General features: G+C 43.4%; 2 protein-coding genes across 18 annotated transcripts in view; one reads left to right on the top strand and one right to left on the bottom strand.

Annotated features, from left to right (window-relative positions):
* The window catches only part of polr3e (polymerase (RNA) III (DNA directed) polypeptide E), a 164,284-nt gene that overhangs the window by 52,210 nt on the left and 99,856 nt on the right, over positions 1–12,218 (bottom strand). The window lies entirely within an intron of this gene.
* The window catches only part of LOC133419583 (calcium/calmodulin-dependent protein kinase type II subunit gamma), a 44,023-nt gene that overhangs the window by 19,918 nt on the left and 11,887 nt on the right, over positions 1–12,218 (top strand). For 7 of the 17 annotated variants that reach the window (XM_061708817.1, XM_061708830.1, XM_061708821.1 and 4 more), the window contains exons 6-15: positions 336–408; positions 1,651–1,753; positions 2,179–2,262; positions 2,542–2,636; positions 4,259–4,381; positions 4,583–4,666; positions 6,164–6,206; positions 7,079–7,141; positions 10,304–10,344; positions 11,668–11,751. In XM_061708817.1, coding sequence (XP_061564801.1) covers positions 336–408; positions 1,651–1,753; positions 2,179–2,262; positions 2,542–2,636; positions 4,259–4,381; positions 4,583–4,666; positions 6,164–6,206; positions 7,079–7,141; positions 10,304–10,344; positions 11,668–11,751 — 793 coding nt within the window. The remainder of the gene's footprint in view (positions 1–335; positions 409–1,650; positions 1,754–2,178; positions 2,263–2,541; positions 2,637–4,258; positions 4,382–4,582; positions 4,667–6,163; positions 6,207–7,078; positions 7,142–10,303; positions 10,345–11,667; positions 11,752–12,218) is intronic. The other 10 variants (XM_061708827.1, XM_061708822.1, XM_061708832.1 and 7 more) reach the window with 3 other exon arrangements.

Here is a 12,218-nt window from a genome sequence, read left to right as displayed (position 1 = left end):
CAGGCTTTATTGGTTTAAGTCTTTTAGAAATATGTAACGCCTAACTATCCTGAACTGTGCAGCAGCTCTCTCTGATTTTGTTGTGATTGTGCGTGATGTCATATTTTTTGTTCCTCGTGACTTCTAAACTATGTTGCAATGACGTATCTGTTTTGTGTGCACACTATCACCCAGCAGGAGAAACACACGCCAGACAAAATCATGTGTAGTGTACGTGGTGTTTTTGTAATGAAGGGCAGTGGCTGACGCGTCTCTCTCTCTCTCTCTCTGTCTGTCTCTTTGTCTCTCTCTCTCTCTCTCTCTGTCTGTCTCTCTCTTTCTCTCTCTCTCTCTAGCCACTGCATTAGTCAGATCTTGGAGAGTGTCAATCATATCCACCAGCATGATATTGTGCACAGAGACCTCAAGGTGAGTGGCTACCCGTTGGCATGGTAACCGCACACACTCGCACACCTCTGCTCGTGGCTATGGCAACGCGCAGATGGCTCTGGGTTGCTTTGTCTCCGTTTCTCTTCCTCTCTGCAGTTTTGCCTCCATCTCCTTTTTTTTCCCTCAATTTCCCTCCCTCTACTATCTACCCTTTTTTCCCCCCTCTGTCCCTCTATCTACTCTCGCATCTGTCATCCTGTCTGTCCTTGACCAAAGCTGTGTGTGTGTGCGTGTGCGCGTGTGTGCATGCATGCATGCATGCATGCATGTTCATGCATGTTCATGCATGTTCATGCTGTGTGCAGAGATGGTGAATCATGGTCACGCGGAGGGCTTTGTCTTTCACCTATGGCAAGGAAAAGACAAGGACTCAAACAACACATATGTATTTGAACACTCACAGACACTTTGTTGTACTGTATGAGAGGACTATTGAGAGGGCATAGTCACAGGCGTTGCCACGACAACCAATGTGACATCACAATACCCGTGGAGCAACGTGGGAGGGGCTTTAGTTGTCCTAAATTGCTGATTGGATCATATGCAAAGAGCACGGGACGCAAGCCTGCCTGTGACCTCTAGTTTTCTACTTAACCCAATTTAAGGTGATCATCATCATTCTGGTGGGTTACACAATAATACCGAGTATTAAATTGCATCATTTCAATTAAAAAGAAATGTGTAAGATGTGTGGGCAGATTCTGTTCTGTGTTGGAGAATAACTGTTGCCCTGAGTGCTGCCTGTCTGATTTGTTGGCCTTTTATCCTGATTGTGCTTTTTACTGCGTCCCTTTATGTCCCGCTGCCCAAACAACTGCCATTTAGAGCACTACAACACATACTGCCTCTTGCTAAGTACACTTTCCATTTAGCATGCAGTCTGCAGCACTGCCTAAATGACTCCCGTGTGGTTTCTATGGCTACGAACCCATGCCCATATAAGGTAGTGTGGAGGTTCTCAACAACTCATCCTCTCCCATTCTCCTGTCTCTCGTCTCTCCAACACTTTCTCACACCTTTACTCCACCTCCACACCAGCTACATCTAATACATCAAAAAATAATCATTTGGGGAAATAAATGTACTGAAATAGTGCCTGTAATTGTGTCTGTCGTCTCTTATTCTACATTCATTGTGTGCGTGTGCGTGTGTGTGTGTGCGTGTGTGTGTGCGTGTGCGTGTGTGTGTGTGTGTGCGTGCGTGTGTGTGTGTGTGTGCCAGCCTGAGAACCTGTTGTTGGCCAGTAAGATGAAGGGAGCTGCAGTGAAGCTGGCAGACTTTGGCCTCGCTATTGAGGTGCAGGGAGACCAGCAGGCTTGGTTTGGTAAGAAAACAGAGCATTACCTGATCTTTTATCCTATCTGTGCTCAGCGATGTATAATTCACACTGAATTTGAACCACCGTCGAATTCATCTCTTTCATGCAGCCAGTTTGCAGAGGTGCACATCCTGCACCGTTTATAGGCCAGTGAATACTTGCCTCAGTTAAAGTATTCGCTGCGTCTTCTAGTCCGTGCTTGGGCCATTTTTGTCCATGCAGTCAGCATTTGTCTGACTCGCCGTAAGAGATGACGTGGTTAATGGACGTTTGCTTGTGACCCTACATAGTTGTAATGTTATCTTGCGTAAAATAGCTCAGCGGGTCACCATTATGTGGACTGTTCTTATAAGTCTGTAACGATAGTCTTTGGGTTTTGATAAAACCCCAAGTTATTTCTTTTTCCCCCCTGTGAATGATCTGGTGGGCAGGGTTTGCTGGCACTCCTGGTTATCTCTCCCCGGAGGTCCTGAGGAAGGATCCCTATGGCAAGCCGGTGGACATATGGGCTTGTGGTGAGTTTGGAGCTTCACATCTGGGCACTTAACACCCTCCAGGTGGTCAGGTCCATGTGTTAATGAGATAATACAAATAGGAGGATTTTGAGTAAACCGTATCTTGTATATAAAGTGCAGGAGTAACAAAGTCATCTTGATATGTTGCTGTAGTATTTTCTTCATTTCATTATATTACGCTATTGCTTCGTATCACTTGTTGCTGAGTGTGTTTTGCTGTAAAGGACGTCTGATGGTTTTCTAACACAATCTTTTTCTCCCCACTTTATTCTCCATCAGGTGTTATTCTCTATATCTTGTTAGTTGGATACCCTCCTTTCTGGGATGAAGATCAACATAAACTCTATCAGCAGATCAAAGCTGGGGCATATGATGTAAGTTTGCTGTGTGTGTGTGTGTGTGTGTGTGTGTGTGTGTGTGGGGGGGGGGTTATTTGTGAATTTGTGACCGGTGCAGTGCAGGGTTTTTGCTAAGCAGTTTGTGAATGTTTAATAGTGTCCAATTGAGATCTGGTCCAAAGCTATTGATCCTATCAGGGCCTTCTTGACGCATTGCAGAGGTGTGTGTGTGTGTGTGTGTGTGTGTGTGTGTGTGTGTGTGTGTGTGTGTGTGTGTGTGTGTGTGTGTGTGTGTGTGTGTGTGTGTGTGTGTGTGTGTGTGTGTGTGTGTGTGTGTGTGTGTGTGTGTGTGTGTGTGTGTGTGTGTGTGTGTGTGTGTGTGTGTGTGTGTGTGTGTGTGTGTGTGTGTGTGGTTTATCTTCCTCTGTCGCTGGTTAGTCGAGTCACATTTTATCTACAGCATCATTTTTCAGCATCTTTTCTACAGCAATTTTTATCTTTTACTCCTGGAACAATCCACTGTAACTGTACATTTAAAAACACGTAGTCATATCTACTAGGGATGCAACGGTTCTCGGTATAAAACTGAACCGTTCGGTTCGCCCTCCACGGTTCAATACGCCCTTGTGTGCCGCGGATTTTCAGTTTTGCCATTCATTTTGCATTAATGCTTTACAATCTGCGTGTTTGTGTGCCTGTCAGCCTGATGCAGAAAAGCTCTCCACGAGTCGTAGTCAACGTTGCAGCTCCGCCCACTCCGCCCCATCACTGTTGTAGCTCCGCCCACACCACCCTGTCACTGTTGTAGCTCCGCCCACGCCGCCCTCACACAGAGCAGACACGGAAAACGGAAGAGTCATGGCGAGCACGAGCGGGACAGTTGAGAGAGAAAAGTTCGAAGAAGCACCGGCATTCAAATCTCCGGTGTGGCATCATTTCGGTTTCTCTGTTGATTACGACGACGATGGAGTGAAAATAGTTAACAGAGCTCTTACTGTCTGTAATCATTGCTTGAGATCAGAGCCCGTCTCCGCCTGGTCAGTGAAACGTTACACTGACCGGAGATGGCTCTGATCGGGCCGGTTTATTTACAGGAAGGAAACGAACAGCTTTACAGTCATAAACAAAGGCAGACTCTAAGGTCTCGGGCAAACTCCCCCAACAATTTAAATTAGAACACCTGAAGAAAACTCGGGTCGCGTCGGACGGTTCATGCCCCCGCGTCGTCCAAATATTTATGATAATGTACACCTCGTCGGGCATTATCCCTTACGTCTTTAGTATAGTGTGTATACTGTACTTACTGTACTGAGTTGTCAAGATTAAGAGGCTGTTGACTATAAAGAATTATAGTAATTTACATTTTGAAAAGTGACAAGAGAAATAAACAGATCATTTCTGAAAAAAAGCTCTCTTCATGCACATAACACAAACCGAAACCGTGGCCCAAAACCCGGAACCGAACCGTGGGCTACCTGAACCGTTGCACCTCTAATATCTACCTAAGTTGCAAAAAGTACTGCAAAACCTGGTGCTTACAGGGTGTGGACTGTCAAGAAATATCTAGATACAGACTGGAAAGTTGGTCGGAGAGAAGAATTAATTATAAACGTTCCCTTCCAGGTCTAAGTTGACGTTTTTTCCCCCTTTTTCCTTAGTTCCCATCCCCTGAGTGGGACACGGTGACTCCAGAGGCGAAGAACCTGATCAACCAGATGTTGACCATCAACCCAGCCAAGAGAATCACTGCTGAACAAGCCCTCAAACACCCATGGGTCTGCGTAAGTGTTCCCCCACTCACTTAGAGCAGCCAGCAGGCCATCCGCGGTCCATGTCATGGTGACGTACACGTGAACATAAAACTAATGACATTACCTTGAACATTACTGAATTACATCTTTCAAATAAAATTGAATGCATAAAGACTCAAGAATGCCCTTAAAGTTAATGGTTTATTGATCTGTGGTTCTGTTCCTCTATAGCACCGTTCTACAGTGGCGTCCATGATGCACAGACAGGAAACTGTCGAATGTCTCCGCAAATTCAACGCCCGTCGAAAACTCAAGGTATTGAATTTTAGTATGCCGTCTTTGTTTTTCCATCATCCCGTGTTTCTGTTTTCCTTCACTTTTCACTCATTTGCAAATATTTTAATAGAAAAAAATAAATGCCCCCCTCTAATAAATGCCTCAGAAAAGATGATTCAAAGTTGTTATTCCTCGACACAACTGTATAATGATTCTGAATTGGGGGAAAAATAGTACTACAATGGAAGGATAGGATATCAATCAACAAATAAAAAAAAAAAAAAAAAAATTCAGAATAGTTGGATTAAAAACAAAGGAGGTTTTCTGATGAGGTCATTTAAGAAGACTGACCCCGCGGAGCTGATGTGCAGCTCTGACGGGGAGGTTGTGTGAAGTGGCACTATCTGTCTGCAGAGTTGTTAGAGATTACATTTATAGGTGAGGGTTATCATCTTTAGTCAAATGACGACTTCCAGTCTGACAGAACAGGCACATTTCAGCAATTCAAAGCACACAGACTTTTCAAAGTAGAAAAAACAACTTTGACCTGACCAAGAATGTTTTTGAACTGATTTCGGTGGAACAGCACAAGAACACGTTCTGCAGAGAATTTCTGAAAACATCACTTCCAAAGAGTGACAGAATTGTTGCTTTTGATGATTCTTTGTTTTTTTCAAAGTAATCCAGAAATATAAAATTTTTTATAGTAGCCATTTTGTATGTACATTCCTACAAGTCCCATACCCATCGTGCATCTTTTTAAAAACATTTAATACTTTGTCTGAGTACAGTCCTCGATGCTCATAATTCAGTGTAGTTGCAGAAGAGCTATTTACTGCCTAATTGATAACACGTTTGATACATTAACAATTAGTTAATCATCTGTATTCAAAGACGTTGCAAAAACATTTTTGCTTGTAATTTATAGTGCTTTTGAAATTGCAAGAAAAAAAAACACTTTTTCTGCACGACATTGAGAAGGAAACATGTTTTATTCTGCTTTTATTTTCAGATTTTTATTTTACTTGTTTATTTTTAATACATAAATGAGCTATTGTGGTCTATTTTAAAGTTATTTGAAAGAGCTTTTAGGATCCGTGTATCTTGAAATGTTGTAACCTTTAAGAAGCTTCCTCCCCTGCAGGAAGCAGCACTGACACATTTAGAACGACAACTATCTCTAGTTGCTGTAGTTTGCATTCACAGTTATACATGCAAACTAATGGACGGTTCAAATAGCAGCTGTTCCGTTTCTTCACATCATTCAAATTGATTTGCATAGAAGAATGCACAATAGGACTTGGAGATGTGAAAACATTCATGCACAGTGGGTGGATCACTCAGATTAGGCAGTGCAGTACATGGAGCTTGTTAAACAGTTCTGCAGTTGATTAACATACAAAAAAACATACTATTAAAACTGATAATACTGCTGCCAAAAAGGGAACTGGAAGATGTTTCTGTCTCATTAGAAACGACTACATGCACTTCTCGTGCCTCTCTCACTCTGCTTTCCTCCTTCCTCTCCTCCTCCAGGGAGCCATTCTCACCACCATGCTGGTGTCCAGAAACTTCTCAGGTGGGTGTACCCTTCGCCCTGAGCCTCCCACGCTGCACATGCAGAGGGAGAGGAGGAAGGAGAGTGGATAGAGTCCTGTGCACCTCTTCTAACCCCCCCACCACATGCACACTCACCCACTCGTCCTCAAAATAACAATATGTTTTTGTGTGTGCGCAGGAGCTTTGCTTGCAACATTAAACTGAGTTGAAACATGAAGTTCTTTTGTATTACAGGACAAATGATTATTTTCATTTATGGATTATTGTGAGTCCACTGCTTCCAATGTGATATTCTGTCATGTACCAGATTATAAATGAGTGCTAGTCACCTCCTTGTCCATGCTAATGTATCTCTCCTTGTGTGTGTGTGTGCGTGTGTGTGTGTGCGTGTGTGTGTGTGTGTGTGTGTGTGTGTGTGTGTGTGTGTGTGTGTGTGTGTGTGCGAGAGAGAGTGAGGGAGTGTGTTTGTGTGTGTGCATAACCTGTCCCTCTTTTCTGCTGCCTGTGGAGCATTTACATGTTTGAAGGAAGTTTACACTTCTTAGATTTTCTGTTTTGGGAAGGTGGGGTATTATGAACAGGTGACTACGATCCTGTTTTTATTTATTTTTATCCATTTATTTGCCATTAAGCTCAGAGTGCCTTGTTTTGCTGTATCCTTGTTCTCAGCCTACGAGTAATTGGTCCGAGAGTGGCTCCTGATTTCAACCCTGGGCCTTGAGATCCACAGGGGTGCACATGTTTTCTCCAGTCCGCGTATGTCACACGGTTGGACGTACGCGGACTCTGGTCAGCACACCCTGTGGCTTTCTAGGTTCACGCCTGAACATAGCGAGACCGACCTAAGTCTTTTGTATAGCCCCTCCCAACTTTAGCATTTCTGTCCAATAGTGGGCCGGCAGCATACCAACTCTGCTGCTGCCGCCTCCTCCACCGCCTCACTGGCTCAGGAAGGTACGTCCCAGAGACACGCCCATCCACTTCCTCTCCACACATATCCATGTCTTTGATCCTTAGTGCAGGGAGGGGACTCATTACCACCCTCAAACTCCTGCATGCAGCCTCCCTCAGCATCCTCCGCAACAGTCACGCACATATGCATGCATACTCGCGCAGGTTTTCTCATTTTGGGGTATCATGGAATAATTTTTGTTAATAAAAAACACACTAGTATTACTAAAGGGTAATTAATTTCCATTCAGCTTATTCTCTATAGTGCTTTTTACCTTCACACATCACACGCTACGACCTAATAACCCCAATTTCATCCTCCAAATTAGTTGTCACTTACAGCAGGCTCCATCCTGACTTATAGCTGACCCCTAAACGCTCCTCCGTTCCTCCGCGGCCGGGGCTGCAAGCCTGCGAGCCTGCGGAGTGACTGGAGCAGGGGATGAGGAGGGGCTTGTGTCTTGTGGGCGGGAACTGACACTGCAGGGGGCCGGCAAGAGCTGGGTTGGCGTGCTGCCATCGTCGGACCTGGGACTGGTATCGGAGAGGATAGCAGCAGATGTTTACGAGCTAAGGGAGCCGTTTGAATTGAGACGGAAGATGGGAGGGCTGCCTTCAGTGACGTTACGCAAGCCAGTTCTTGAAATGGGCGCTGTTACGCAGCCCTCCTTATGAATCCCTTGAGAGGAAAGGCATTCCACGTCTCATCTCCCTTGCTCAAGGCCTGTTTCAGTACTTTCACATCGTTCCCCTTGGAGGCAGAGATTGTCACAAACCAACTCTGTTTTTGAAAGTACTCAAAACAGGCTCATCTGTCATCCTGCCAAGTAGACATGGTGATGAAGGTCGGCGATTCCAATGGTGGCTCCATGGATTCAGTAATTAAAGACAGTGTAGAGCAGACGGCATTCTCTGTCACTTTTTTTTTAGACAGAAGAATCTTTTTGCTCTATAGCGTCCATTTCTCCATAGGATGTGTGGGTAGACAAGACGGAGAGAAATGTTGACCTCCGTAGACAAACCTACAGGGAGGCAGGTGATACTCTGAGCTGTGTGTTTGGTGTGCTGAGATCCGAGGTGTTTGCTGCTTTGATTGTCAGCCAAAGCCCTCCAAATGTGGGCTTCCTCTCACTGACACCGGACCAAGTTGCCTGTTTGTAAGTTTCTGTTAATATTGTGTGACATCATCACTTCAGATTCGACTTCTCATCTCTCCTTTTTAATCATCTAGGTCTGATTTTATGTTTTTGGCTTTTGGCCCTGTTGTGATGTCATGCACAGCTAAAAAAAAAAAGATCTTAGCACTTTTTTTCAATGAATGTTTCTGTGCACTTTAAGTACGGCCAAGGCAAGGCTTGGCAGTTTTTGCTTACTTTTCCGTGCATAGTTTGACAGATGTGCGTGTTTGAAGCATATCTGTATGTGTCTAGAAGGTTCTTTTCCTTGCTGCCTTTCGCATGTGGGTGTCTTGTGTGGTACAAAGTATTCTCGGTGGCTGCGCCTTCAGATGCTCTCTAATACAGTCTTCATGTTCATCACTGCGCTTTTGTGTGGCTCAGTGCTGCTGCCTTCCCAAAATTGCTCATCTTGACTTCATCCATGCTGTCATGTGAAAACTGGCAGTCTTGAAAAAAAGAAGGAGGGGACGTATTTAGAGAGCATATGAACGAGGCAGCTCACACAATCGCAGTTAGGACACTGGTGGCTGTTTCGTACCGATGTAGCCAAATAAAGAGCCGTTGTTTGGTGCTCTCATCAATCAACTCTCCTTTTCCTGGTTGTGGAATGAAGACTTTTATTTGATCATTCATATATATATATATATATATATATATATATATATATATATATATATATATATATATTAGGGCTGTTCGATTAATCGATTGATCGTAATCCCGATTATGTAATTAGAACGATGTTAAAACGTGAAAATCGTAAAATCGATTTTTCACTTTTTTTTTTACCTTGTCTGCACACATATTAGTGATTGATACCATATTAATGATTAATGTCTTGTTTTATTTAATTGGAAATATAACTTGCAAGTGCTGATTTGCTGATTTTTTTTTTTTCAGAGATAAAACTTTATATTTTATTATATTTTTTAAAACTTTTTTTAAACTTATTTTACAGAGTTTTGCACTTTATTCATTCATTTTTGGTTTAATAAGAGCAAAGTTTGCACTTAAAGCCCAATGGGGCAAATGCTCAATAAAAAAACAGCATATTTGAAATCATTTCTTTGCCTTTTGTCAATTCACAAAATAATCGTAATCGAAAATCGGATTTTGAGAGAAAAAAATCGAGATTTTATTTTTGGGCAAAATCGAACAGCCCTAATATATATATATATATATATATATATATATATATATATATGCTTTTTTTCTTCTCTTGAATGCTGCATGGCTAGGCCAAGATAGAAACTGCATATTAGCCCAGATTAAAGTGCATGACTTGTCACTTGATATTGTTTGCTGCTGTAAATGCTGTGGCCCTTATCTCTACTCTCTTGTTGTGAAATTCTAAGCCCTCTCTTATATCACTCCCCTCTCCCCCCTCTTTCCCTATCCCATTTCTTTTTGGAAGGTAAGGAACACAAGATAAGATCGTAGAACCTGTGTTTGTTTCAGTAGGAAACGGGCGGGAAGGAACCAAGAGGGAGTTGAGAGCTTTAGAGTGAAAGGAAACTGACTGGAGTCCTTAAAGAAATCAATGATCTGCATTAAGCTAGCTCAGCACTCTCAGCCCTGATGGGATTCTGAGTCTGACCATCCCTCTCTTTCTAGATCTGCTGGGGTCCTCCAGACAGGAAATGGGTTGAAAATGGGTTGAGGAAGGTTTACTTTGCTCTCAGGTTTCTCTTTTATCCCCAGATGGCAATGAATGGACTAAGATGTGAATGGGTTTTGCAGAGTGTAGCAACCTTTTCAGTTGATGGAAAATTGCACAAGAAATCCATTAAATGCATGTTATTCTCTGAAAACATCTAGTCTTACTTTGTCACAGGGGCAGTTAAATGCAATTTTGTAGATATAACAAGCTGTAGATGCGGGTTTCAATAGGAGCTAAGATCTGGGGCGACTGGCAATGACTTGTTGACGGTAAAACTCAGTTCTGTGCCTGTTTTTTTTCCCCCCATTCTGTCCTATATTTTCACAGCGTGCAAAAGTTTACTCAACAAGAAGTCGGATTCTGCAAAGGTAAGGCTGTTTCGTCACCTTTTTGTACTCTCATGTCTATACGCTCCCTTTTTTCTACCAACTGTTTCATCTATACCAACTGTTTACCCGATGCAGGGTTTCTCCTTCTTTGTGGATTGTTTTTATTTTTTGTTTATTGTAGACCTAAATATTCCTTCCTTAGCAGGCGTGGCTTGAAGGCCAAGCACAACCTGTGAGCCATGTTTTTTTCTTTTAATGAATAAAAAATGGAAACAGTCCACAGTGTTTACTTGCCTTTACTTGACCACAGCAGAGTGCTGTCTGCGTTAAGGCCGGACCGCAGATGTTCCCTGTCAATGACAGTAAGGTCAGCAGTTTTGATGGCAAGAGCAGACCTGCAGTAGATGCTTGAAAAGAGAGGTTGATCCCGATTGTTACACTTTTAGTCGTATTTTGTCACGAATATTAGTTCAGATATGCCAAGAGTGTCGCTATGTCAGCTTAGATTTCTTTTTCTTTTCAATCAAGTATGCTAATTGCCGTACAAAATTGTTAAAGGCCTGAAGAAAGGGTTAATGTCCAGGCAGAATATTTTTGTAGAGCAGTAACAGTAAGGCCCCTCGGCTCAGCCACATCGTCACCAAATATGGCTCGTTGGCAGCTAACGTTGGCATTTTGATGCTCGTTGCAACCAATGTCAAAGCTGGGATTTAAATCTGGGGCCATACAGACCATGCCACAACCCGAGTGAAGCCCAGCTCATAACCTTCGGGCCATAAGCGTCAAAAGTAGCCTCATATCTGGTTCAGATGCGTCTGCTATTGGTGAGTTAAGTCCCTGCTTGTCTTATGAGAGAGAATCAAACCTCTGATGGAAAATGTTTTCATAAAGTTTCACAGTCTGTGACCCTTTGACTACATCAATATGGCCCCATTAGGGGGAAAATCATTACCCGAAATACTTGTTTTAACTTTTTAAGTACCGTTAGGTATTATTTTCTGTGTTGGATTTATTCTTCCACCTTGAGTCTTTTTCAGTCAGATGTCTGCGGCTCACTTTCTGAACAGCCCCTCGTCGGTCTCTGCTCTTTCCTCCTCCCGCCTCCCTGTCTATCATCTGTGCCCCAGGGGTCTCTCTTTGTAGCTAAGTGGCACTGGCACAGAGAGTTAGTGAGGCAGTAAAAAGGATGATCTAGAGGCCGTTCTGTGGCACTCACCCTCTCATTTATCCTGTTAGCTCTCAGCAGCCTGGGAGCCTCCACCAACATTAGCCCCATTCCCAAAAAGGCGTGTGATTCGAATGCCTCTGTGTGTCTTTGTGTAGCTTTTGTGTTCACTTCCAGTGTTTGCGTTCTTGTCCCAGCCTTCCACCAACAACAGTAAGAACAGTATAGTGAGCGCCATCAATGCCCTGAAAGACACCAACATGGCAACCAACGCCCAGATGGTACAGTAGGCCGCCGCAGTGCCAGCTCCCGCCTCTTTAACTCCCCTCAACTCCAAGTTGTTGTATCGTAGCTCGATGTGCCTCAACCTTCATGATTATAGTTGCTGCTTGTCATTCTTCATCTGCCATCCGGGAGGTGTTGCACCGTACCATTCCCTGCCCCGACAGTCCTATCCTCTGGCGTTTTGACCCTTCCAAGGTGCACATGTGTTACTGAGCACACATTTTGGAAAATAATCAAAACTTCTTGGGATTTGAGTAAATCTCAGGCGATACATGTGCATCTGCGTACGTTTCTGAGTAGCATGAACTCGTTGGTAGGGTTACATGCCTCTTGAGGGGCACAGAGCGCTGCTGAGTTATTTTTTAGATAACAGAGACTGCTGGCATTGAGCATTATTCAGTTTCATCCTGCAATGACGCCTTTTTTAATTCGCATTTTGCATATAACCCTTCATATTCCATAC

Source organism: Cololabis saira, chromosome 19 (assembly GCF_033807715.1).
Source record: "Cololabis saira isolate AMF1-May2022 chromosome 19, fColSai1.1, whole genome shotgun sequence".
Taxonomy (NCBI): Eukaryota; Metazoa; Chordata; class Actinopteri; order Beloniformes; family Belonidae; genus Cololabis; species Cololabis saira.
Note: the sequence above shows the minus strand (reverse complement) of the source record. Positions and strands in the feature narration are given on the sequence as shown.